Source organism: Talpa europaea, assembly GCF_964194135.1.
Source record: "Talpa europaea genome assembly, chromosome: 10".
Lineage (NCBI taxonomy): Eukaryota > Metazoa > Chordata > Mammalia > Eulipotyphla > Talpidae > Talpa > Talpa europaea.
The window spans coordinates 68,839,125-68,866,417 of NC_140077.1; the positions used below are offsets into that span (position 1 = coordinate 68,839,125).

The 27,293-nt window shown below is 55.5% G+C and overlaps 1 protein-coding gene across 2 annotated transcripts; it reads right to left on the reverse strand.

Moving 5' to 3' along the window:
- Positions 1-26,768, reverse strand: VASH2 (vasohibin 2; the record flags this gene model as incomplete). Of its 2 annotated transcripts, XM_084245817.1 has the most annotated exons (7): positions 26,409-26,768; positions 19,306-19,394; positions 15,826-15,882; positions 15,368-15,442; positions 7,840-8,221; positions 7,523-7,638; positions 1-73 (listed from the first exon to the last, which is right to left on the reverse strand). In XM_084245817.1, the coding sequence occupies exons 1-7, from the start codon at positions 26,682-26,684 to the stop codon at positions 1-3; spliced, it is 1,068 nt and encodes a 355-aa protein (XP_084101943.1). In that variant the 5' UTR covers positions 26,685-26,768. The 2 variants fall into 2 exon arrangements, with proteins under 2 accessions (XP_084101943.1, XP_084101944.1); XM_084245818.1 differs by lacking the exons at positions 15,368-15,442; positions 15,826-15,882.
- Between the last annotated feature and the right edge of the window lie 525 nt (positions 26,769-27,293).

The window sequence follows — 27,293 nt, forward strand, 5'->3', positions numbered from 1 at the left end:
CTAGATTCGGATCTGGTAGCCCACTTCGTTCAGGGTGCTGAGGTCAGCCACCTTCTTCTCAGGCAGAGCGGGCCTAACAGACAGAAGGTGGTGAGGACAAGGGACAGGAGGGCGAAAGCTCACTGTGGACTTCCAGGGCCTTTGAGTTTTCCTAACACCTCAATATATGCCCCCCCCCCCCGCCTTGCCTCCCCACATTGTGTCATCTTAGACCCACAGGTTTTTAGGAACATTTTAACAGGCCCTCAATGTAGAGTTCAAAGGGATTCCTGGACACTGGTCTCTGAAGCCCGTGAGGAGGGTCAGCGGTCACACAGTTCATGGCTCAGTAGGACCGAGAACCCGAGCCAGCTCTCCTGGGGACCTGACTTCCTAGTGCTGGGGCCCTGGGGGCCTGAAGTGACTCCTGCTAGCTGTGACGGGGTTAACACAGACTCAAATGTATGAAACCAAGGGAAATCTTCTAGAATTCACCTGAAAAGCTATGTCAATGTCGGAAATCGTTCAATGACAAATAGTCTGCTTCCTAAATACATCTTCTAAAGTACTTTCTATCCTAAAACTACAGCTAAGCCTTCTGTAAAGTCAGAAGGCACTGCAAGCTGGGCAGAGCGTCAGCATGTCATCTGCCTTCATTCGAGACGTTTCCTAAGTGACTTCCCAGTGACAACTCTGCCTTAGCATCCTCAAGATTTACCCGACAGCTTTTCCATTGTTCAGTGAAACTCTTCTCCCCTTTTTTGATAAGAGATAAAACCAAGGCTGTAAACCAAGTTTGAGGTGTTCCGTATGTCAAGTGAGGAGTTCTGGTTTGAAAGCTGCACATTTGGCTATTTTTATAAGATCAAAGACATTTCAGGTTACACATGAATCTGTCAAAGTGTTCTTAAAAAAAAAAAGCCAAAACAAAAATATAATTGTTTAAGAGTATTTTGGTTTAAACCTTTGAATGATTTCCTAATAGCAAATGGTTTCCCCTGGTGTGAATGTCAGTGGAACCAGAAGTGGCCTCTACCGAGGATGTCGTCAGTGAGGATAAGACTCCAGCAACAAACTCGCCCTACACATTCTCATGGTCCCCCCTCAACCACTGGGCCAGTTGTCAACCACCTGTGCCCGTCTGCTCTGAGACCGCGTCTGAAGATCCAGCAGTTCCTGGTGTAGAAAGAGAGTTCTTCCTGGCCTTGCCGCACTCCCCAATCATCCGCCCCATTTCTGAACCTTCCCCACACATCTTCCTGGCCTGACACCTTTCCCTTGAGTCTCCTCTGCCCTTCTGAGCCTTGAACATGCTGACTTTCTGTAGGACATCTGGCCAGTAAGACACTAGTCCAGCGCTGCTGTCACGGACCTCTTTTCTCTCCCTCAGTCCTGTGACCTACGTCAGAGACACAAGGCCCCAGGCAGGTCACGGAGACCACAACCCCACCTCTCAGCCCTGCCAGGTGGGCACCCCTGGGGTCCCTGCACAAGCAGCCACAGGCCTGCCACTGCCTCAGAAGACATTTTGATCACTGGCTGGGGCCCCTTAGCACCCCATTTCTCTTTGTGTCTAAAACTTCACCCTTTGCCCTCATTCTGGCACTCTCGAAAGTCAGCTCACTAATTTGGGGATATTAGCCTGCTTTTTCTAACCCTTTCCTTAGCACCTTGCCACATCCCCCACACCTCCCAGGGGCTGAGAAATCACCATTATAAATAGCTTCTGCTTATCCTGCACCTGCATGAGCGAGCTTCCATGGGCTGCTGCATCATGGCCATAACCTCACGGCTCAGCACTGCTACCCAGCTTTATGGAGAAAACGGATCACTGCAAATTAGGAGCCAGCTCAAAGCAAAGTAGCTTGATCAGCCATTGGTGGAGCCAGCATTCATCCCAGAATCTAGAATAGGATGGAAACTGCCCCCTACCTTCCCACTCCCCACACAAAGCATCTGAGGACACCAGGGCCATGCCTGCCTCTGCACCTGGACCACGCGATGCCCTTCCCTAGGTCTTCTCGTCTTCCCTGCGAGGTCCAGCCCAAATGCCACTTCTCCCATGAAGCGTTTTCTGACTCCTCTCACAGGGCCAAGCACCTACTCAATATACCATGGCGTTGCCTTTGTATGTTCTGCTAAAGAATCCTGCCAATTCATAGCCCTTGCACCTGCCTCAGAGAATGAACAAGTTGAGAGTAGGGACCAAGTACATTCACTGGTGAAGCCTCACTGTTGAATATCCCAAACCTCTTACTTCACTGTGGCCACGTTCTCACTAACATTTCAATGCCTGATAGGGCTTCATTATGTTACCTTTATCATGGGTAATTGTTAACATAGTCCTAAGCCAGGAATTCAAGTTAGCATGACAACATTCTAAGAGTTAGCATGTAGGAAGAATGCTGTTTGGTTTTTCTGTATAGGAGAGGTTTTATCTTACCTCTGAAAGCCACTTGGGGAACTGGCCTGCTTGTAAAGCTGAATGTAATTCTGCACCAGTAAATAACTCAGGGCCTCCAACAGACCTGGGTGGTCTGCCTCTGTATCCTCACCTGGCCCTGCCTCCCCAGGTACCCAGGACCCAGGGGAGACAAAGGCAGAAAGGCGTTAAATAGCGATTCCTGGTGAACTTCTGGAAGGTGAACCACTTTCACCTCAACGGTGGCCACAATGTCCTGGCCTGGCAAAGGGCAGAAGTGGGTTATCCCAGCAGGCCACTCTGGCTGTGGGGCCCGGCCAGAAATACCATTTAGTCCTTTCCAGCTCATCCCCAGGCCAGGGCCAGCTCAGCTATTGTGTGTGAGAGGCCTCTTCAAGTGCTCCCCTGCCTATAATTAGAACATTGCGAGGGGGTTATTTTTAAGAAACCACCACCAGAGTGATGATTCAGCTGGGTCTGCACTTGCCCAGAACCACTCATCAGATCCAGGGGTATTATTTCAGACTGAACAATACATGTCTCCAAGCCCCTCCCCAGTCCAAAAAGAAAAGAGAATCAAAGGATTTTCCTTGTGAAAGACTCAGGCTGGTAACGGCTTTAAGTTTCCTTTGACTCACTAGGTGGCAGGAAGGAGGGGACGTGTCTCTCAGCACATAAATGGATAATCCTGGCCTTATCTGCTGTCACTTAAAGGCTGGGTGAGCTAGGGTGAGCGCTGACGGCCTAGCCCCAAGCCCGGCACAGAGACTGCCTTCCAGGAGTCCACGCTGAGAGGCTGCCAGAGAGAGCCTCATGCAAGCCATCCTGCCCCTTGCGCCCACCTTCCTTCCCGGGCTCCAGGCATGGAGACCGACAGCTGACAAGGCAGACATCGACATTTAACATCAACGGGCCATGGGGGAAAGAGATTAGCTCCTTGAGATTCTCCAGCCCTTTGCCCTTCCCTTCAGGTCGTACCCAGCGGAGGGAAGGGAGAACATGGTGGCAGCGCCACAAAGAAGGTATTCTGCAGAAAGCACTGCTAGCGCTTGCACGGCTACCCAAACCTTGTACCGTTCAGGGAGTGTAAGCCCCTTGCGTACCAGGTGGCAAGTGATTCTTCATACACCCTGAGACACTGAATTTCTTATGCCCTCAGGAACATGAGTGTCACAGGCCTGAGGCAGCCCCAGTGGTGAGGAAGAGCTCAGCTGGGTTAAACGTTGTCAATAAAGCCACAGAAGCTTCAGAATCAGAAAGCGATGACCGTATGTTGGGAGCTGAAGTGGGGATGCAAGTCTTAGGGTTACCAAGACAAATGGCAGTTCCTGCTCTCTGTGGGGGCAAAATCTATTCCTTTCCTCTAACAGGAAGGGATGTCCTGGTGAGATGCTTCAGGGACACAGCCCCTCTGTGTCCAGTTTGGGGTTGCTGGTGGGGATGCACAGGCCACCAGCAGACACATGCTTCTGGCTCCTGGTGCATTTGAAGTCACAACCCCCACTTGAGCAGAGGAAGAACTCACCGGTGTTCCCCTGCACTCACCCTCACAGCCACACAAACATGCCCACCAGTTCCAGCTTAGCTCTCAGGATTCTAGAAAGGGACACAGAGCCAGTAAGGGTGCAGCTAACAGCAGCCTCAGATGTGGAGAGTGTGGAGCAGGGCTGGGCAGGGCTGGGCAGGGCTTGGCAGGGCTTGGCAGGGCTTGGCAGGGCTGGTGTTGGCCAAGCATTTCCCAGTTTAAGCCTCCTCTGGCAGGAATCAGGTCAGGCCCAGATTTAGGACGGGTGGCCCATTTGGGTCAGCCTCAGCTGGAGGAACACTGGGGTGGGGGATGGTTCCTCTATACCTGTCACCTCATTCAAGGCCTATCCTGCTCCCCCTCACACTTCCCTTCCCAGACTTCAGGCGCCGAGGCTGGCAGCAGGCACGGCAGACAGCTGATGTTCTAGGTCATGGGACAAGCCTAGCCCAGAGAGGTTCGGCCCTCAAGATTCCCCAGTCCTGGGCCTCCCCGGTGGTGCAGCAGTTGAGCGCTGGGTTGGTTGAGCACTGGGTTGCGAAGCTGCCTGCAGCCTCTGTAGCGCCGGTTCAATCCCCGGCCGCTGGCGAGGGTCCCACGTGGTGCGCAGACCTCTTCTGCCACCCGCTGCTCCCCTCAGCAGTGTATTTCCTGTTCTGTTCCCCGCTCTGGCTCTGGTGAATTCTCTCACCCTCCCGCGCTTTTGACTGTACCCAGTGCTTGTACAAATAAATAAATAAATCTTTAAAAAAAAGAAAAAAGATTCCCCAGTCCTTTCCCCAGGGGCTCTGATCTGACACCAAGAGCCACTGGTCACTCTTTGAGATTCCAGGGCACAGCTTCCAGGCCTGGTCTCACCCCTCCTTCCTGTGACGACCCTAGGAGCTGGTCCTGTCTGAGAGTCCCCAACAGTCAGCCCTGGGGGCTCCTAGATCCGCTGCCTGAGGCCATCTCTTCTGATAAGGTCCATTACTCCACCTGGGGTTCTCCAAGCACCCCACTGAGACAGTGTCCATATGAAATCCCAAGGGGAACAGAGCCAGTAGTCCCCTGAGTTGGAAACTACCTTTTCTGGGCTTCTGGGAAGAAACTTCAAATCACCTTGGGGGTTTTGCTTTTTCTTTCATTGTTCTCTCTCTCTCTCTCTCTCTCTCTCTCTCTCTCTCTCTCTCTCTCTCTCTCCTTCCCTCCCTCTCTTTCTCCTCCCTGTATCTTCCATGCTAAGGAAATGTTCGCCACACTTGTGGATGTTTTTTCATTTCATATCTAAAGAGAATGACTTCTTAGTCCACATTCAAAGCGTCTTCAATGTGACGAGGCCACTCTGTGACCTCATAGACTCAGCTTGGGCCTCATGCAGCCTGAAGCATCCTCAGGAAGGACAAGAATTCCGTTTCCGGTTCTTGCCCAGCCATGAGAGGAATTCTTAACCCGCAAAGGTGGGGCTTAGCAACCTATGGAACGTGAGCGTCCCCAGCAAGGAGAGCAGTGCCCAGTAGAGCCAGGAACTGACAGAGTCAGAAGACAAAGAAGAGAATCCAAGGAGGGAAAATGCTGAAAAGCAGAGGCGGGGACAGGAGACCCCTGAGGAGGGGCTCTCGGGACTCTTGCCTCAGCTTAGAAGAATGTCCACATCTGCACACAAGGGCACGAGCGGCTCCCACGCCAGCACAGCAGCCCAGCCAGGAGCCATGTCCACTCATCCCGCTCCCCAGGGTCAGGTCATGGGCAGCTAGCCCAGAGCCTGGACTGCAGATGGAAAGGCCCCAGAGCCATACACAGTTTGCAGTGGGGACAACGGGGGGGGGGATGGTTTTCACTAGGGATGACAGCTCTGAGCTTTGTCCGGAGCTTGCCGCCCAGGCCCCGCCCCTCATGGGGAGCATCCTTCGCAATGTGATGGGACCCCATTGCATTTCTGACCCTTCCCCCCAGGGCAGTCCTGGCCGCTGGGGAGGAACCACAAAAGGACAGTCCCAGAACTCTGAGGGTCTGGTCACCCTGGACTTCAGCCTCCATCCCCAGTCTCTCAGGAGCTTCAGGAAACCACTTGGCTGAGAGCTCCTCCCCTCTGGACACTGTCCTGAATGGCTGACGCTGGTGCAGACATGGCTGCGTGCCCTCCCACTCAGCTGACTCTGTCGTCACCCCAGTGACAGCAATCCCCCTTTCTGGAAAGATTACTCAGACAAGTGTAAAAGTGGCGAGGAATGTGGCTGGAAGGCGCTCCAGCTGCGGGAGGGGGAGGAGGAAGAACAGTCTCTAAGATTATCCAAAAGGCCCTAAGGGATGAACTTCCATCGTGGGGCCAATCCAGCTTCGGCATGTCACCCGGCATGTTTAGAGATGACCCAACGGCCTTCAGTCATGCAGAGAGAATACCACAGGCGCAGAGTCCCCGTGCACCTCCTAGTCTGACTGTCCCACAGTCTTGAGTTTGATGGGCTGCCTTACCCCAAGCAAAACTCCCCGGGGGACCTCCCTGCTAAGGCCATGGGAGCTGGAGGCTGCTCGTCCACAGACCCACCCTCAGAGGCCACAGGCACCAGTCTCTTGAGGTCCAACCACCCCAGGCCGCCTGGTGCAGCTGCGAAAAAGCCCCCAGCCCCAACCCATCAGGAGGACTTCACGAAGGAATTTGCGTTCTGCCGGGAGAAGGACGAGGGGGCAGGCACGGACTCGGGGACCGAGTGGGCTACAGCCAGGCTTCATCATTTTCGAAAAATCTGTTCACACTGGACATGAGCCATGGCCTCTGTGCTCCTCCCAAGCCTCCCTGTTGGGGGTGACAGGGTGGCAATGAGGCCCTCAAGTGACCAAACTAGCCTCTTGCATGTCCTGAGTTGACCACACAACAGCACAAGCCCCCAGTGACACAGGCAGGGGTAGCACCTCTTCTTCTTGACGGAGGAGGGAACTGAAGCCTTGCCCAGGCCCTACCCAGGCCACAGGGCTCACAGGCAGCAGAGCCAGGCCCAACCTGGAAGTCTGGCCCCACACCGCCAGGTCCCCACAGCGAGCACCACATCGCACAGCACGCTGCTGTCACGAGCAAGGGTGATTTCCCAGCCTGATCACAGCCCGGATGGCCCCTGCAAACCCTCACTGGTAACAGGAGCACCTTCCCACAGCACCTCCAACCTGTTTCTTCTGAAGTGGTTCCTTGGACCTCAGACACCAGGGGGACTTGCCAGCCCCGGCTGCAGCAGGGGAGGGCTCGGCCAGCCAGGCAAGGGGAAGGGCACAGCCAGCAGTGCCTGTGGCACTGCTGAAGCCACACAACAGCAGGCACCGCACTTCTGCTGGGCACACAGGCCACGGGCTGAGGGAGCACCCCACCCCGGGCGAGAGTACACAGATGGCAGGCAAGTGCCACCCACAGGTCCCCACATTCTCAGCCCCTGCTCCTTCCTGCCTACATTTGGGGCCTCCCTCCACCTGTGTCTATGCTGGCAGCAGGAAGAGCGATGGTGGACCTCAGGGGCCCTCTCCCTGGGTGCTGTCCCCTGACTAAGGAGGTCTCTGTCTCACTCGTTCTGGGGCCCAGCCTCGTCTACCCCCAAAGCCCAGGACAACCCCAAAGGTATGTGACTCACGACTTGTCTCGCCTGCCGAGCCGTCTCGGAGGGCTGGCCTGTCTCCTTCGGGGGGACAGGGATTTCCCCCGGCTTCTTACTTGAGTTGGAGAGTGGGCACTTGCAGGTTTCAGGATCTGGAGGAGACACGAGGAGTCACCACACTGGTGCCCCATGGGCTGCGCTCTGGTGTCTTCACAGCACGGCCCCGGCCCAGCCCAGCCTCCTCACGAGGCTCCAGTCAGCCGGCCTGGCAAAGGTTCTGGGCTCCTCTCCCCTCCTGCACAGCAAGAAGCAAGAGGCTTTCCCCCACCCCCTCATCACCGCCCAGCACCCACCTTCATCCTCATGTCCCTGGCGTATTTCTCCAGCTCCTTCCTGATGTCAGCCCTCAGCATCTTAGAGACATTGAGGACCAGCTGCTTCCACTCGATGGGCTGGAAGCTGTGCGGCTCGTGGGGCACGTACAGCCCGATCTTGACCTTCTTGACCGAGTGCAGATACTTCTTGTAGGAGTCCTCGAAGTCAAAGATGAGGTCACTCAGAGTCCGAAAGGTCAGCGGCTTGTCCATCAGCTCAGCCCTCCGGCTCATGCCCAGCGAGCCATAGCGGCCGTTGCAGTAAATCCCCAGCACAACGTGGTGAAAGTAGTTTCCTGAGAAGTAGGTTTTAAAGCTGATGGGGAATCGCTCAACAGAAGGCTGTCCGTTGGTTAAGTATCTTAGACAATTGGGGTCAAGGAAGAGTAAGAGGCCTGGACATTGGAGCATGGACCCCGGCCCAGGATCCAGAGTCCACCTCTGAGCAGGGCCCCGGCTCCCTTTCCAGATGAGCCCTCTTACGGGAGACTCACTGGCTATCACTATTTTCTTTTAAAGTTTTATTTATTTACGCATACAAGAACTGGGGTATAGGGGCCTACCTGGTGGCACAAGGGGTTAAGACGCAATCTATGAAGCTGTCTGAAGCCACTGCAGCACAAGTTCGATCCCCCAGCCAGCCAGGGAACTACCCACATGGCACAGCAGATCTTTCCTGACTCGCCCACTGCTCCCCTCAGCAGTGTATTTCAGTGAATCTGCCTATTCTGTTCCCCACCCTGTCTCTGGTGAATTCTCTTACCACCCCCCCACCTATGGCCTGTACCCCAGCTCTTGCATGCATAAATAAATAAATCTTTAAAAAAAAAAGAACTAGGGTACAGGCCAGAGGTGGAGGGGGTGAGAGGATTCACCAGAGACAGAATGGGGAGCAGAACAGGTGGATCCACTGAAATCCACTGCTGAGGGGAGCAGCAGGGAGACAGGAAAGGTCTGCTGTGGGTCAGCTCCCTGGCCGGGGATCAAATTCATGCTGCAGTGGCTACCGAGAGCTTCATAGTGCTGACACTTAACCCCTTGCACCATGAGGGAGGCCCAAACCAAGTATTTTCTTCATGGTGTGTACCAGAACTGAATCAAATAGGACAGAGGAGAAAACTTAGCCGCTTTTTTAGTAACTAACTAGACGAGGGAAGGAAAGAACACAAAGGGCACCTGGCCCCTTGGTTCCCACCAGGGTGACGAGTTATTACGGTTTTCATGCAGTCAGAACAACGTTGCAGAGGTGAGTTCTGGCTGCAGAGAGAGGAACTGGAGGTCTCTGCAGATGTCCCATAAAGACAAGAAAGGCAGAGGAAGACCAGGCAGTGGAGATTCAAGGGACAGACTGGACAGCAGGGTAGAGAACAGCACAGGCAGATCCTCTCTGCTCCTCATCTGCCCCGCCCCTTGTTAACCTGGCACATCCAGCTGTCTTGGGCCCCATCCAGAAAGCTGCTTGCAGCACCTGAACCCCAAGTTCCCCTCGGTCCCCAATCCAATGGACATAACACTTGGCTATTTCCACAGACTGTCCCATTTGGACTGAATGACCAGCCTCTCACCATTGCCCCAGTTTGGGCCCAGCAACCTCACAGGGCATAGCATCAGAGAGCAAACCACTGAACCCACAAGCTGGAGGAGGAACAAGAGGCCATGCCCCCAGCCCTTCTCAAAGACCCAGAACAGCCCTGATGAGGCCATGATGACCCCTGGATTCCACTTTTCTGAAAAAGTACTTTGGAGACTCCCCACATCTCTCTTCCGCTGAAGACCTTCAGGGGCTCCAGGGTTTTTGAAAGGTGAGTGATCACCCAGGAGCCTAAGATGGCTGCTTGTGGGCAGTGATCTGTGATGGATGCAGCTCTCCACTCTCTGGGGCTCCATCTTCCCCACTTCTTGTTTCCACTCCAATTTACATTCCCTGCAGAATGATCAACTTAAGCCAAGTTTGGTACATGTCACTCTTCTGCTAAAGTTTTCAGTCTCGGGCCTCCCTAGTGGCACAGGGGTTTAAACTCTCAGTGTTATCAAGCTGTCACGAGCCACAGCAGCCTGAGTCCTATCTTTGACCAAGGAGCTACCCACATGGCACAGCAGACCTCTCCTGCCTCTCCACTGCTCCCTCAGCAGCGTATTTCAGGATACACCTGTTCTGCTCCCCACCTTGTCTCTGGTGAATCCTTACTCCCTGCACATCTGGCCTGCACCCCAGCTCTTGCATGCATAAATAAGTTTTTAAAAATAATCTTAAAATAAATAAAAAAGGTTTGCAGTCTTCCTCCTTCTCTGGGACTTGCTTCAAATCCCCTAGCAAAAGCCCACCACGATGGGGTGCTGCTCCTCTTCTTTGCAGAGTCTCAACCCTCTGTTCTGGATGGACAAACCCTAATGTCATACCCATCTGTGCTCACTGTCCTCGGCACTTGTTCCCTGCCCCCCCAAGTACCAAGTCAGACATTAACTGAAAATTTAAATGACTTTTCCATCCCAAAGCTATGAGGCCAAACTGATCTGTGAAATGTTTAAAAACGTGCTACTACATACTACACCACAATATGTCCCCATCGTGGTGTAAGTTTGTGAGAACTTCAGTGACAGCAACATCAAGTAGGGGGGTTCAAGCTTGCAGAGATCTTTGGGACCTCATAAGAATCACAATAAAGGATGCTACGGGGGCCTCCCTGGTGGCACAAGGGGTTAGTCTCGACACTATGATGCTATTGGCAGCCACTGACGCATAAGTTCGCTCCCTGACCAGGGAGGTAACCCACAGGGTGCGGCAGACCTCTCCTCTCTCCCTGCTGCTCCCCTCAGCAGTGTATTTCAGTCAATCTACCTGTTCTGCCCCCCACTCTTTCTATGGTGAATCCTCTCACTCCCCATACCTCTGGCCTACTCCCCAGCTCTTGTATGCATAAATAAATAAAATAAATCTTTAAAAAAAAAATGGGTTCACGCTTTCGGCAGAAGCTGCACCTGCCTGGACAGCCTCACGACTACCCACTCTCTCCTCCCCCCTGGGTGCGAAGCCTTCCCAAACCTTCTCTGCCTGGCTGGACATCCTCCCTGTCCGCCTACCTGCCTGCCTTAGGCCCTCCATGGCAGCTAGTGCTCGTCTGTGCCCTGTGAGGCAGGGAGGGCTCTGACTCCTGAGCCTGGACATAGCACACGCTTTTCACCTGGACGCACTTGGTTAACACTTGGTTAAAGCACTTGCTGACAGAAGGGACCTGATTGTAAGAAGACACATCCCAAGACGTAAAAGGACTGTACCCAGTGGGGGGTTGATCCAGGCACCCCTGAGAGAAAGAAGCTGACAGAAGCCAGCCATAGCCCTGAGGGCGGCTGTGTCCTCTGCCTTTGGTCAGTCTCAGATGCTCCTGTGAAAATGGCTGCTTCTGCTGCATGTCACCAGGTGAGACAACCACAAGCAAGGGAGTGAAGTCACAGCCTCTGATTCCTTTCCATAAAGCCTGACTTGCTTTCTGGGGTGAGTTGTCTGAAGCTGGAATGAGGCTTGCTGAGGCGCTGAGTCAGTGTTACAGACACTTACTGAATGAGGCCTCCAGCGCCAGACAGCCTGCAGGTGGGGCTGGGGAATGAGAGGAAGGCCTCAGCCCTTCCCTGGAGGCCTGGTTGGGGCAGACTCAACACGATCAGAATGAGATTTCTCAAAAAAAAGTAAACATAGAATTTATACATGATCCAACAATTCTACTTCTGGGTACATACCAAGAATTAAAAACTGGGAGTCAAAACAGATACTTGTGTGCCACGTTCACGGTAGCACAGCTTGCAACAGCCCAAAGGTAGAAACAATCCAAGTATCTGAGGACAGCTGAATAAGAAAATGTGATAGCCAGTCATGTGTCGCTTAATTATGGGAATACTTCCTGAGAAATGGGTAGGTAATTTGTCACTGTGTGAACATCAGAGAGTAGACTTACATGATCCTCAATGTGGTAGCCTACTGCACACCTAGGTTGTACAAGGGACCACTGTTGTGTATGCACCATGGACCAAAATGTTGCTAAGCAACATCTGACTTGTGGAATATTGCTTGGCCCTAAAAAGGGAAGGAGCTTCTGGTACAGGTTACAACATGGGTGAATCTTGAGGACACCATGCCAAGTGAGATGAGCCAGGCATGAAAGATCAAATACTGTATCATTCCAGTTAATGAGGTACCTGCATTAGGTTACTGTATTTGATTGTGAATCAAATTCACAGAGACAAAAGTGGAATAGTGGGTGCCAGGGTTTTGAGGGGTTGGTATTGCCCTGGATAGGGTGTTTCAGGTAGCGAAGATGATTCTGGAGTCAGATGGTGGTGATGGCTACCCAACTATGTGAACATTCTCAGTGCCGCTGAGCCAAATATTTTCAAAATGCAAAAATTGTAAATTTATGGAATGACTGGTTTTCCACAATTAAACCCCAAGCTGACATGTGCTGCGAGGGAGGAAAGCCTGCACTCTCAGCTTATCCCAAGTCACCACCTGCAGGACTGGCACCCTTGAGTAGGCCAGTATCATCTTAAAGCATTGGACAGGGATGGGACGGGGCGAAGAGTTGTGGACGTGGGTGAGGAGGGGCCTGGGCTGCTGAGCACAGAAGGGCAGCGGGTCCCGGGCTCTGGAAGATCCAGTCTGCTGGGGATATGGCTCACCTGGCTCAGAAAACTGTCACTGGAATAACTCACCATCCTCAGCTCCCAGTGGAGTCAGAAGAGCCCAGAGAAGCTGCCAGGATGGAGCATCTCTCTGCTTTAAGTACACGCACCCAAGCAAGAAGCCAAGAGGAGACTCTTCTTGCATGAACCCCGACCTCTCGGCTAAGACCAAATATAAGAAAACAAGATGGGACAGGCCAGTGGACACAGGCTCCCAAGCTGAAGCCTGACCGGCTGGGTTCAACATCATCAAGGCAATGCTGATCCCCCAGAACCTTCAGGAAACACCCACTAACAACCCACATCAAGTCCTCCACTGGCCCAGAGGGAAGCAGGCCGCAGGGATGCTGCAAAGCAAAGCAGAGAGGAGCTGCACTTGCAGAATTCAGGGCTGGGCTACCTGTCTGTGTCCCAGCGTCAAGCTTCCCTGAATTGGGCACCGTGGGAGCACTTCTCCACCTGCCCCTACCCTGTGCTTTTCTGAAAGGTCACCCCATAAGAGCCCACCATCCCGATGTGGACAGGCCCAAAGCAGGCAACAGGTACGGTCCCCACACCCCCCACACTCCCACATTCCAGCTTGAGGTCATTCCAGAAGCCAAAAGGGATGCTGGATTTCAAAGATGTGCAGGGCGCCTCCCTGGTTGGTGGCCTAGGAGTTGAGTCTCAGTGCTAGCACATGACTGCCTGAGTTCGATCCCCTGCCAGGGAGCTGACTCCTATGGCACAGCAGACCTCTCCTGTTTCCCCACTGTTCCCCTCAGTAGTGAATTTCAGTGGATCTGCCTATTCTGCTCCCCACTCTGTCTCTGGTGGATCTTCTCACCACCACCCTGCCCCACACACACCTCTGGTCTACACTCCAGTTCTTCTACACAAAATAAAATGAAAATGAAAGATGTGCAGAAACAAAAGGACAGTGGACAGAAAGCTGGACTCTGTCCAGGCGGCTCACATCCCTGTAGGGGCTGCAGAGAGCTGTCCACCAGTGGACAGAGGACTCCATGTGGCCTCACTAATCACCAGCACATCCACCCACCATGCCCCTCCCTCATCATAGCTACAGGAAGCTCTGCCCAACAGCTATGGTGACGCCTGTCCTGAAATGAAAAGGGGGGCACCCCACCATCTGCTGCCCTCCTGCTGGGCTCCCAGGCACATGCTTCATCTCCTTTGTGGGGAACAAGGAAGACAACAGGGTGGGGAGAGGCACAAGAAGGCTCGAGTTTCCATAGTTCCCATGTCAGCCGGGCAACGTGGCCAAGTTGTCCCAGCTCTGGCCAGCCTGTCCCACAGGGAAGAGAGCCCCTTCCCATAAATACTGCCCAGACACAGACAAGCCCCGCCCACCCATCCCCGCCTGTCTGAAGCAGCTTCCTCTGGTGACATTGGCTCTGCTTCTCTCCTGGAGTTCCCTGCCCCCTACTGCCCCTTTTTGGCTTCATTCACGGGCTCATTGGGACCCCAGACTAAAAAATAGGGGAATTTCATCCTGATCTTTGTCTCTTCTTACTCCTCCAATGGCAGACACCTCCCCTCACAACTGTACCTCCAGGGCAGACTACCCTCCTGAGTGCACGCCCCAAACGCCCCATCAGACATCCTGCCTGGGTGCCCCCACATCAGCATGACCAAGTCTGATCTCAGCCCCATCAAGTCTGATCCTCCCTTGGCCTCAGGCGTCACTATGCAGGCACCCAAGTTTCCAAGCCAGAAATGTGGGTTCATTGCCTTTGACCATTCATGGTCCCCAAGTAGTGCTGATGCATCCAGCACCTCTCCTCCACCCGCATCTTACGGTCTTGCAAAGCATGTCCTGTCTCTGGCTCACACACACCCCCAGCCTGTGCCACACACACTGTCCCCCAATCCAGAGGCTCAGATGTGCTGCCTCCTTCCTCAGCGACACCTTCATCCACTTGACCTCAAGTCCTGCAAATCCTTTCTCCCTGATGGCGCTTTGAAACAAGCCCCTCAACTCCATTCCCAGTCCTGGGGCCCCCGTGCGAACTTCACACCACGGTCCTCCCATAATAGCGTCCCACTAGCTCTGGAGATCGGCCCCTGCCCCTGCAGACAGACCCCCCAAATCTGCTTCAGAGCAACCTGGCCAGGGTGCGCCCTGGTCACCCCCGCCTCTGGGCTGCGCGGAGCATTCTAGGACAAGCTCTTGCTTCTCGAAACAGCACTCAAGGGTCTAATGGCCCCTAGCAGCAGGCCTTGCACGCTTCTGTCCTGCTGAGTCACTGGCCTCTGTTCCGTCCCGCCACGTGCCACATGGGGTGGGGGATCCCTGCTCTTCCATCAGAGTATGCCTGCCCCATCATCCCAGGCCACAGGCCCCCTGGCTGAGGAGCCAGGAAGTTGGTGGGAAGTGGAGCAGAGGTATGAAGAGTCCAGGCCCTTGCTCTGCTCTATGCTCCTGGGTCGGGGCGTTCCACACTGCTTGGTGTCCACAGTCCACTCCAGAATTCTCCCTGGCAATGGGTTTAGAGGATCCCACACCCTCTTGGGTGTCTTTCCTGCCACAATGCCAGGTGAATACAAGAAACGGTGACAACACCTCTCCCTCCAGTCCTCTCTAAGTCTGGCCTGAGTCTGAGACCTGTGTCCTGAGTCTGGCCGGGAGCTCACTCCCACGGAGGCATCACTAACAGGTCTCACTGATGGTGGCACTAGGGGATGCTCCATTGGGTCACCTCAGGGGGCACCAGAGCAGCTTCAGTCTCCCCAAGGAGGCAGCAGCCATCCTCTGTGTGGGCCGGGGCATTCACAGGCCCCCAGTATCACATGGGCTTCCCTGGGAATGTGGAGAAATGTCCGGAAAGGATACATGCCCAGGATGACAGCCTCCAGGCATTTGATGGGCAAGGCCTCCCGGGTCATCTCCTTCGCGGTTTCCATCAACCTGCAGGACAGAGCACAGCAAGGGCCTCAGCACTCACAGCTACTGGCTCCGCTCGGTCTGTCTGCATGTCCATCATCAAGCTGGTCTCCACACTGGACGCCAGCAGGGGCAGGCAGGGAAAGGGGACAGACACCTTACCCCATGGTGGGAGCCTAGGCTGCCCACACCTGGCAGAACCAAAATCCTAAATCCTCCCCCAGCTCGTTCCTGGAGGTCAGTGCCGTGGCCACCGTGTCCTCACGTGGCACAGGACATGGGGAGCCCGCCCCAGCCCCACCGCACCCCATCCAGACAGGCCACTTCAGCACTGGGACGCAGGCAGCATGGGCCAGGAGGCGGCGCTCGGGCAGCAGCAGTCAGCCCGCAGCCCACGCACCACTTACCCGCTCAGCGGTCTCATTTTCCTAATTTCAAAGAACTGGGTCCCCGTGTGGTTATATCTGTGTGATGCACGTAAAGGGAAAATAACACAAAACTCCAAAGGTCCCAGAAGCAGCAGAGGAAGGTGGGCAGGGATTTCTCGATGGGCGAGGAAGTGAGGGAGGCTTTCCAGATGTCCAGAAGCCTGAAGGTGGCCATTGCCCGACCCCTCGCTGCCCTGCCCCCGAAATCTCATTTCTGATTCAGGCTCCAAAGCACCTTGGCGCTTAGAGCAGCTGTTTCCAAGCTGCCCTGTGCCGGCTGGCGGCAAGCCCGTCTGGTTGTCTCTAGACTGCACTTCTTTGAGGGGTGGGGCCATTTTTCTATCATCTCATCACCCCTAAGCCTGGACAAGCCCCTCACATTCCAGCTAGCAAACAGGACACAAATGAGAAAGAAGTGACTGGGTGGGTAGACGGGTGGGTGGATTAGTGGGTGTGTGAGTGGATGAGTTGGAAGGGGGTGGAGGAAAGGGAGGGAGGCAGGCAGGGAGGGGGAGAAAAGGAGGCAGGGAGGGTGGGGCTGAATGGAAGGGAGAAGGGGCAGATGGACGTGGAGGTGGGAGGATGCTTGGTGTGTAGAAGAAAGGAGCCAGGGAGGGAGGGAGGGCGGGGGAGAGAGGGAAGAGAGGAGGGCAAGGGGTGAAAGGAGGGTGGTGAATGGGAAGATGAATGCATGAACCACAGAAGTGTAGGGTAGGTGGGTAGACAGATGGATGGATGAGGAAGGAAGGATGGTGGGCAGGTGGAGGGAAGTGGGTGGAGAGAAGGGCGGGTGGAGGAAGGGGGGGTGCAGGGAAGAGGGGTGCAGGGAAGGGCGGGTGCTGGGAAGGGCGGTTGCTACAGCAGGTTTCTCAGCAGGTTTCTCGGTAGCACACAACCTCTTACAGCAGAGCTTGCTGGGAAGGCAGCACCTTCATGTCCTGCCCAGACTGACACCTGACGTTGGTCACTGAGCCTGAGATGGTGACACCATTACCTGTAACCCGGGATCAGCCAGCCCCCCCATTTCTGGGGCCTGGCATGCCTGCACCAGATCCCCTGTGGGAATCCAGACACCCCCGAGGTCACACCTCTGAATTTTCTCGGCCTAAAGAGCTGCTTTCTACTTCTTCTCTGGCTCAAACAAGTCTTATAGCAAAGTGCATGCTGGGGACTCCCGTAAACCTGTAACCAGGCTGACATGTGAAGTCAGGTGAGCCTAGGTGGCTGCTGAGGAGCATGGCTGGGCACCTGAGGCCTGAGGCATGGGCCCCCTCACACAGGCTCCCCATGCAGATCCGGCTCCTGCAGCGCCACCTGGGAACCCCTCTACACAGATCCCAAGCTCTCCCCAAGAGACTGTTTTCAGATCAGTCTCAACCCAGATGCTCATCAGAGTCGCCCCATCTCAGGCTGCTAAAGAGGAAGCTTCAGGCTGGTAATTTTAACAAGCTCCCCAGTTTGGAAATGACAGGCAAGGGTGATAATAGTAATAATCCAGGCTCCTTGCCCAGCCTTTACAGAATACAATGTACAAAATTCTAGCAGTAAAAGAGAAAAATGAAAGGCTAAATAACATACTGTGAAGTGAATTTTCACTTCACTGAAAATTTCACTCCATCCAAGGATCCTGATGCCTTTGGAGGAGAGGGCCGTTGGCAAATATTCAAAGAATCTTCCAACTTCTCCCCTTCTCATACACTAGTTCACACTGCACAAACTAGCACAAAATAATAGAAAAAATCACCTGGCCTTCACATCTCAGTTCCTGACTTTATTGGCTCCTGAAAGCTTGGGGAGCTGGCCCAGGGATGCACAGCTGGCCTCACAGCGTGAGCAAGTGAGGGGGACACAGCATGTCCCAACAGCACGTTCCCAGCCAGGCTCCTGCCCCTCGTCTGCTGGACAACCCCACCTCCCAGACAGGAGTGGGAGCCGTTCTAACTACTGTCACCTTCTGGAATGTTCTGTGAGAAGTCCATAACATCTAACATGGCTGAGCTCTTGGATCCAGGCTCACTCTGACAGCTGATGCTTCTGGCCCTCCCAGAACTCCTCACATGGTGGTCAGCCCTGGACCCAGATGGCCAGTCTCGGGCTGGGACAGCTGCCTCCTCCGTAGCGGCCGCCTTCCCTGAACATTACTTCAGGATGTCACTATGAAGACACCCAGCAAGAGCTCATAATCTGGGACAGGGGCTGAGCGACCAATCTAAGTAATCTCACCACGCAGAAGAGCTGTTGATACTATTCTTGTGGGGAAACCCCAGTCCCTATGTGTCTGTGTGGTGTGTGGTGTATGTGTGTGTGTGTGTGTGTGGTGTATGTGGTATGTATGGTGAATGTGGTATGTGTGTGTGGTGTATGTGTGGTGTGGTGGGAATAGTGTGTGGGGTGTGGTGTGGGGGGGGTGTGGTGTGTGTGGGGAGATAGTGTGTGTAGCACGTGTGGTGTATGTGTGTGGGGTGTGGTGTGATGTGTGGTGGCTGTGGTGTGTGTGTGGGTCTGTGTGGTGTATGTATGTATGTGTGTGGTGTGTATGTGTGTGCTGTGGTGTGTGTGTATGATGTGAGTGTGTGTGTGATGTACAGTATGTGTATGTGTGTGCTGTGGTGTGTGTGTGAGGTGTTTGATGTGTGTGGTGTGCATGTGTGTGGTGTGAGTGTGTGGTGTATAGTGTGTATATATGTGGTGTGGTGTGTGTGTGGTATATGTGTGGTGTGGTGTGTGTGGTATGGGTGTGTGTGGGGTGTGTGTGTGGTATGGGTGTGTGGGGTGTGTGTGTGGGGTGTGTGTGGTATGGGTGTGTGTATGGTGTGATGTGTGCGTGGGGGGTGAGTGTGGTATGGGTGTGTGTGTGGTGTGGTGTGGTGTGGTGTGTGTGTGGTGTGGGTGTGTGTATGTGTGTGGTGGGGGGGTTGTGGGGGGGGTGAGGTCAGTGGTGGGGTTCAGTGCCTTGGGGGAAGACACAGAAATCCACAAGAAACTTCTGGCCTGTAGCACAGAGGTCCAGGACCCCCAGGGCTCCCCAGTTGCTCCTCCATCTCGAGAGGGGTGGAGTCCCCTCCAGAGCCCTTGCATTCCTTCAGAAGAGAGTGAGGTCACCAGTCTGGGTCAGCATGAGCCAGAGGCAGCGCGGTCAGGCGTGGTCCGAAGTGAAAGCCAAAAAATATGGAAAGACAGGAACAGGCGACTAGGAGGCAAGAGGAGAGGGAGGAGAGGAAGCGAGAGGACAGGAGGTGGAGAAAGGGAAGGGGGACCCTGTGCCTCCTTGCTCACCCTGCCCATACCCTGCTTAAGGGGGTGATCTGGGCATGCAGTCATGCACAGCAGCCTCCTTGGCCCTGGCGCAGGGGCCACACTCCAGGCCCGGCCTCACCAACCTCAGAGAGCTTTTGTTGAGCAGCCGGGGACAGACACCCCGGCTCGCGGTCACGCCCGCAGCCATGGCTGGAAGGATACTGCAGCGTCTTCATGTAAGTCTGCACCGCCTGCAGCCAGTCCGGGATGGGCGTGGGCAGCCTGTAGTTTGGAACCTGGGGGACTGAAGGCTGTGGGAGAGAGAGAGATCTTTCCATCAAGGAGACACTATGGGGCAGGACACAGAGGAAATTGTCCAAGCTGCTCCTGAGGGTGGACAGCCACGCTGGTCAGGTGACCTGCTCAGGTCTGCTTCCTGAGCCAGGCCCCCAGCCCGGCCAGGCGTTGCTGACAGTCTCCCACTGTTCCCCTGCTGATCCACACGGTCTGTGATGCGCACACGGGTCTCCCCCCAGTCTCAGCACCTCCTGGAAACCCGGAACCACATCCTGCGGTGTCCCCTGAGCCCCTAAGCCTGGCCTGTGAGCTGCTCCTCACAGGCTGGCTGCTGAAACCCCCCCAGCTGCAGGGCAGGGGCTCACCTGTGATGTGGGCGCCACCTGAGGTGCCCTTTACAGAGTCACTGTTGGCCTGGAGAAGTGCAGCATGGTGTGGGGGCGCCACTTCTCCCCGTCCCCCCCTTCCCCATATACTAATGCGCCCTGCTTCCCAGATCAGATGATACCGCAAAGGCCCTGCCTGGTCAAGATGTCAGTGCACCGGCCGCAGTAATGACCTGCCCGAGGGCAGCAGAGGGCAGCTGAGGTGGGGCGATCCCCACGACCAATTAAAATGCCACCCCTGGTGCGTCTGCTCCATCTGGGACCCGGACCCACATGACCTGGCCCTGCACGCAATGCCCCCATGAGTGGCCCCACGGCTACGAGAGCTGGAGGAGCACCCAGTGGCTGGGCAGGGGTGCCCGGCGCAGCCCTGAATCCCCCGTGCCTGGCCATGTGCTCTCTCCGCTGGAACTGCTGCTGCTAAGGTGTAGCCTCTGCCTGGCCCGTGAAGGGGAGAGTCCAGAGGTGCTGGGACCCATAGGGGCCCAGGGCTATGCGTCCGCTGCCCAGTGCTGGACTTGCCCTTGCCCTGCTCCTTCTGAACACTGGGCCCATCATTCCTCTGGGGTACAGCCGCCCGAATGTCAGCCCAGCCCAAGACAGCAGAGGCTGCTCGGGAGACCCACGGCCACGGCCCCATGTGCCCTGCTGGGCCTGTCCCTGGCCCCCTCCCTCATAGCTGTTTAGGTGACATACTTGTCACAAGAGCAGTCAGTGAAAATGCCCAGATGGTGGGGGAAGCAGTGGATGTTCAGGGAGACCCCAATACACACACAAGAGGAACGGGCACAGGAAAACCTGGCGGCTTGTGGAGAGCCCCCAAGTTAACAGGCACAGGCACCCACTGCAGCCGATGTGAAATGCTTGCAGACCATCTGCGGTCCTAAGAGCTTTCCATTGCTGGCCAGGGACAATCACCCCAAGATGTGGCCCTCTCCTTGCAGATGGAGGGCTGCCCACAGCTCATGCCTGGTCACCAGCCTTACCTAGAAGTTTAAAAACTTGTCCTTCTGCCACCGATGGAATTGTAGGCTTACAGGGTTGTCATGGGGCCCCATCATTCCTATCAAGGTTGTCGTGTGGGCCCCCATCATTCAGATCAAGGTTGCATGCATTTGACTCGAGTCCTAACTGAAAGCTCCTTGCTTCATGGAAGTTTGCACTTGTGAGACCTGAGCCAGACCTCATGGCTTTGAGAGTCCCCACTGGGCCCCGCCCAGAGGAGGCCCTCTGCTCAGCACTCTAGAAACCACCTTCCCTCGGACCCTCCCAGAGGCCCAGTCACCCCCTCCTCCTAGCCTCCTCTGGCCACATGCACAGGGTCTAGAGTTGAGGGGGCCGCGTTCCTGCCCCTGCTGGGAAGAGAAAGGAGCAGTGGCCAGTCTGGAAAGGGGAGGTCAGCACCTCCTCGCAGGAATTCAGTCTCAGCAGCTCTGCCCAGGGGCCCCTAGCAAGAGCTGGCAGGGGCTCTAACCTAGCGGCATCCTAGGAAGCAAGGTGTGGCCTTGCTCTGTTGATAACAGAGACACTAGCCCAAGGGCCTGAAGCTTCAGGGAGGGAGGAGGCTGGGGTGCAAGGCGTTTCGCAGGAGCAGGGCAGGTTAGTTCCATGCTCAGGAGAACAGGGAAAGAGGCCCTGGGGAGCCCGGCCTGGCTGGCAGCAGCGGAGGCCCTTCCAGGCCTGCACCTGAGCCGCGCTCACTTACAAGGGCTCTCGACATTCTTGCGTCTCCGCACCTCCAGGGCCTCTTGGCTTTGGAATGTCCCTACTTCACAGCAACTGCCCATGCAGCCAAAGAGATGGTCACACATGCCACTTTCCAGCCAGGGTGCTCTGTGTGTGATTGTGCGCGCGCGTGCGCGCACACACACATGCGTGCACGCGTGTAACTAGATGGGCCTGTGTGTAAGAGTATGTGCACACACATGCACATTGTTTGGCAAACTGTTGGGTTTACCATGCATGGACTCAAATCACAGTCCCATCTTGGAGAGTCCTTTTGGGGAGCAAATAGCTCCCATGGGACACCCACTCACAGGACCCTCCCCAGCACCCCCATACACACACCGAGTCACAGTGCTAAGTGTGTCCTTGTGTTTCTGTTGCCTCCCTACCCAGAATTTCAGCTATGAGTCAATGAGGGGATGTAACTGCAAAGGACGAGGAGGCACTGACAGAGGCTGTGCCTGTTCGGCCTGAGGATGAGCTGAGATTTCAAGAGGGAGGGGCAGGGCGCACCGCCTCCTCGTCAGGCCCGGCTGGGCCAGGTGTAAGCGGGGGACGTACAGGACCCTGCACTCTGTACCCATGTGCAGGGAAGCTGGTAAGGATAGGGAAAGGCCCCAAGAATATCTAGCCACCTAAGGGTCCTGAGGGGCATTTGGCCAGAGCCCTGAGGTGGCCAGAAGCTCATTCCAGGGCCTGCTGGGGACCCATCCAGAGGGTTAGGTCAACTCTCCACAGCCTGACAAAGCCCCCAAGAGCCGCAGGGTGGGTGGGGGCAGGCGGCAGCTGGACCTCAGAAGGGCAGCCCGGTGGCGCCCAAAGGATTTTACAAACAGCTGCCCGGTTACCTCAGCCAGGCTGAGGGGCTGGGGTCACATTCCCCAAACCAGCTGGAGTGGGAGCAGGGGTGGGGGAGAAGAGATGGCTGAGAGGTGACATCAGCTGACCACAGCTCACCCTGACCCCTGGGGCGGCAGGTCAGTCTGGGCCTGGGGTCAGCCTCCAAGCACAGCCTCAGCCACCGTGTCCCAACAGATGGTGGACAGGGAGCCGGATGTAAGGGGGATGGACACAAGGTTCATGTCCCTGCCCTGTGGACCCCGGGCAAGCTGCGTGGCCTCTGGCCTGAAGTCTCTTCCCGGTGAGAGAGCTGGACTAGCACCTGCCTGGAACCATCGGGCTGCTATGAGGATTCTGTGGCCTAAGGGTCCCAACTCAGGCAACTCAGGGTCTGCTCACCCGTGCTCTGCACCTTGCTGGGTGGTTATTCAGCAACCACTGTTCTCAGGGGTCTGCCCTGGAAACCTGTGTGTTACTTGCTTTTCAGGAAAACAGAATCTGCAGTGATCAGGCCTTTGCACACACCACTCAGGGGCATCACGAGATGACCCCTCACCCTAATGGGAAGGAGGAAACTTCCACTTCCCCCGGACACTCATCGTAGTAGCCTTCGTTCCTAAAGAATTCACATGGTGCTAAGAAAACTCTTTAGGTCTTAATGAAAAGAAAATGGCCACAAAGGGCCTCCCTGGTGGCCTAGGGGAGGGGTTGAATCTCAGGCTATTACCGCTATGGCCTGGGTTCGATCCCCGGCCAGGGAGAGGACCCACATGGCGCAGCAGAACTCTCCTGTCTTACCCACTGTTCCACTCAACAGTGCATTTCAGTAAATCCACCTATGTTGCTCCCCACTCTGTCTCTGGTGAATTCTCTCACCCCCTGCACCTCTGACCTGTACCCCAGCTCTTCTATGCATAAACAAACAAACAAATAAATAAATAAAATCTTTAAAAAAAAGAAAGAAAGAAAATGGCCACAAAAAGTAGAAGCAAATCAAGAATTGTGGATGGAGGGCTAGATAAATGAAATATGGTCCATCCAGACAATGGATTATTACTCAGCCTTAAAAAGGAAGGAAATTCCGAAGCAGGCTACAGCAGGGATCAACTCTGAGGACATTACGCTGCATGAACTAAGTCAGTCACAAGAGAACAGATTCTGCCTGGTTCCATTTAAATGAGGTATCTAGAAAGGTTAAATTCAGAGACAGAAAGAAGGATGGGTGCCAGGGACTAGGGGTGGGGGCAAAGGGAAGTGAGTGTTTCAGTGGGACAAAGTCTCAGCTGGGCAGAAGCAGCAGCTGGGGGTGGACGGTGTGATGTCACACAGCAGCATGGACACACTCAGCACCAGATGGTAAACTACCTGCTATGTGCGTGTCACCAAAATTTCACAAGAGAGGAAATATAAACAGCGAACAAAGATTTGGGGAGAATAAAAAGAAGAATAAATAAATAAAATTGAAAAAAAAGATTTGGGGAGAAATGTTCTAGTTTACTAATCATTTGAGAAATGCAAGTTAAAGCCACTGAAAATGTGATTTTCCACTTCCGGGCAGAACTTCCCCTCAGTGCCAGCAGGATGGCCAGCGGCCAAAGCAGCTCAGTCCCCCTTTCAGGCTTTGGAGACTTTCCTCTGTCCACGTCTTCTGTTCTGGGTCCACATTCAATCGCCAAACAAGGTTCATCTCCCTGAAACTCATCCTCCCACCGCCAACTCTTTCTGTACAAATTCCTCAGCAAGACTCGGCTAAAGGAGGGAGGGGAAAACATCCTCCAGGCCACGTGAGGAGCGGTCCCTCCAGGGTCAGAGAGGAGCAGGCCCTAGAAACCCAGTTTTTGCGGCCCACACCAGGGTCTGGCTGGGGCCAGGGTTTGGGAGTTCCGGATCAGTGAGGGGGGCGTGCCTCAATGGGGTCGGGGCTGAGTGTCAGCCCTCACGCTGCCATTGAGACAGGGGTGTCAAGTTCTTTGTTTAGGGCCAAGAAGCCAATGCCCACCTCGGGCTGGATGGCCCCGACTTGACATTTCTCATGTGACCTCCAGGCAGCTGAGAAAGTGCAGGATGGTGTGGCTGCAACGAGGAAACGGGACTCTAAGAACACGGCCTTCGGCCACAACAATGGAGTGTCGGCTCTGCTCTGGGGCGTAGTTCCAGGTTCTAAACAGCCCAGGCAGCGTTAAGTGCCCCCCATGTGCTTATTCAGGGGACTGTCGGAGACAAACTAGAAAGAAGGCAAGACGTCAACCAGGGAGCATGGCACATAAAGAGACACAGGAGCTCCCTCTGGTCTTTAAGGAAGCCTCATCATGGAAGAAGGTCCCCAGCTGAGGTTGTTGCCCAGGGCCCCTCCAGAGCCACCAGCACTGGGAACCTAGCACTTCTGGTCACAGTGTGGCGGGATTTGAGCCTTGGAAGGCAGAGCACGTGACACTTCCCCTTTCATGCATGAGAAAACCAAGGCCAGAGATTCTAAGCAAGCGACCTGGGTCACCAGGCCAGAGGAAGCACCGGCAGGAGGCAGGACTAGTTCTTGTCTTGTGCTCCAAGAGCAGCATCTTGTAACCAGCAGGGAGCCGGAGTGGAAAGAAAGATCCACCCACCCCCAGGCCCAGGCTCAAAATGTATTTGAGGGGAAGGAGAGGATCTCTGTCTCAACAACCCAAACTAAATCTGGCCAGGCCAGGGACCAGACGCGCCCCCACACCCAGGGGTCTTCTGAGAGGTGGGAGACTACACCCAACTCACATTCTGTGATCCCCTCAGAGAAAGGGGATCTGCTCAAGGTCGGGAGAGGGACGAAACCACCGTCAGAAGCAGCGTGGCTGAGCAAACGCACGGGGAGGCCGCAGGGAACACTGGACAGGCCTCTGTACCCAGCAGCCCCCTCTCCGCCAGGTCTAAGGGCTCCAGGCTCCTCCTTTGGTAATGAAAGGCTTCCTGAAGTCAGGCCAAATTCTGAAGTCAGAACTGCCAGCCCGCCCCAGGGTGATTCTCAAGGTCAAGGAGATCTCAGCAAGGGTGACTGTGGTTGACAGCAGACAAGAGACTCTAGCTGGGCAGCGGGAAGAGCTCCTTAGCCAGCAGTCATAAAACTACACCAGACCACTGTGAAGCTTCCAGGCTCATCACGACCCCCAAGGGTGCACTCAACTTCCTGACCCACCATGCTCAGATGCTCAGGGCACCAGCTGCTTGAAGTTGGGGACTCAGACCAGATGGCCGCCCAGGTCTCAGGCCTGGCATTCCCAGACCTGCCCAGGAATCTTCTCAGCCCTCCCAGTGTCCCCAGGGTGCAGGGGAAACCATCTGTCACACAACACCCCCAGCCTCTGCTGCGCCAACCACATTTGAATTTTTGACCACTGTGCTATCTCCTTCCCCCTGTTCCACGCAACCAGTCCTGGGCCCCCAAGCCCAGCCAGCACCCTGGCTTCTCTCCAAGGTAAAGAGTTTCACTCTGGGCTGTCACGTGTCCTGGAGAGCCCCTTTGAGCCAAAAACTCCTCTTTTTCTTTCTCAGAGCCTAGAGAAGCCATGAAATCAGGCAGTTAGCTCTTTTGCAAGTTTCAGAGGTGAAAGTGTCAAACAAAAATTTGGCAAAAAGTCTAGAAATGATTCATGCTGAGAAGTGTGACTGGTTGGTTGCAAATTCATTCACAGACTAATAAATCATTAACCAGGGGAGATACACAGGACCCAGAGATTCCAAAGAGGACTGCAGATGGGAGTGTTGGCGGGCATCTGAGCCGGCACTGGACTCCTCTGCTTTTGCAGAAGGAGATGGTGCCTGAAGTGAGGTGATCACCATAGAGTTTGGCTGAAGAGTTAAAGAAACCTCCCCAAGGCCCACCACACAGTCCCAGGTTCGGGAGAGCCCACCTCGCCTTCCCACATTTCTAAGGCTTCGAAGACAGAGGCTCAAGGAAGCAGCCAGGTGGGGGCTGGCGGGAAGACAGGAGAGGGAGGGGGATCTGTAGCAGGATAGGGAAGATGGAAATCGTCTCTCTCTTTGCTACCAAAGGCTGAGACAGTCCCATCCCTGCGCACCCCACCCCTCTCCTTCGAAGCCACTGACCTTTGCCAAGAAGGCCGCGTTTCTGATGGCGCCCACCATTTCTCCCCCCTTGGGGTGCACCTTAGCCACGTGCATCCACATGCGCTCCCAGGTGTGGCTGTCGATGGGGAAGCCGCTCTTGTTAACGTGAAACAGCACCCCGCCGTCTTTGTCTTCCTCCTCCGAGCCGCCGCTGGTGGCCAGGCTCACGGGCCGCGCGTGGCTGCTCCGGGACCGGGTGCCTTTGGCGCCTTTGGGATGGGGGCAGCGGCGAGTGTCCGCGGCGGAGCCGGTCATGGCGGGGGCGGGGCGGCGCCGCAGGGGGCTTGAGCGCGCGGGCGGGGGGCGCGGAGATCAGCGTCCCCCTGGGGCGGCCTTCTCCATGCCTCTTGCTGCAGCAGGACGCGCCAAGGGGGAGCGGCGGCTGGAGCTCCGCTTACCGGCCGTGCCTGCAATCAGTGGGCACAAGGCGCAGAGCACCGTGAGCGCCAGGAGGCGGCTCCGCGGGGGGCCGGTCGCGGCGCGTGGCCCAGGGTGTCCCCACGTCACTCCCCGCTCCCCCGCGCGCGCTGACAGACCCCGCAAGGAATGGAATCCGCGCTCCCAGCCCTGCACCCCCTAGCCTGGCGGCTCGGGCTCTGCCACAAAGCTCCCACGCCCCCAAACCCCGGAGGGTAACAACAGGGGCGTGGGGGTTGGGGACGGGGCTGGGCTAGGGAGCAGACACAGCCCTGCGGCGTGAAGGAGCAAGGGGTCCCTGCGGGCGCTACACATTCCTCTGGTCCCGGAGGCGGCCGAGCGCCCAGCCAAGAACGTGCCGGCACGTGAGCGCCCGGGGCTGGCGCGAGGGCGCAGCAGCTGCCCGGGCTGCACGGGCGGCACCACTGCTTCCAGGAAGCCCTCCGG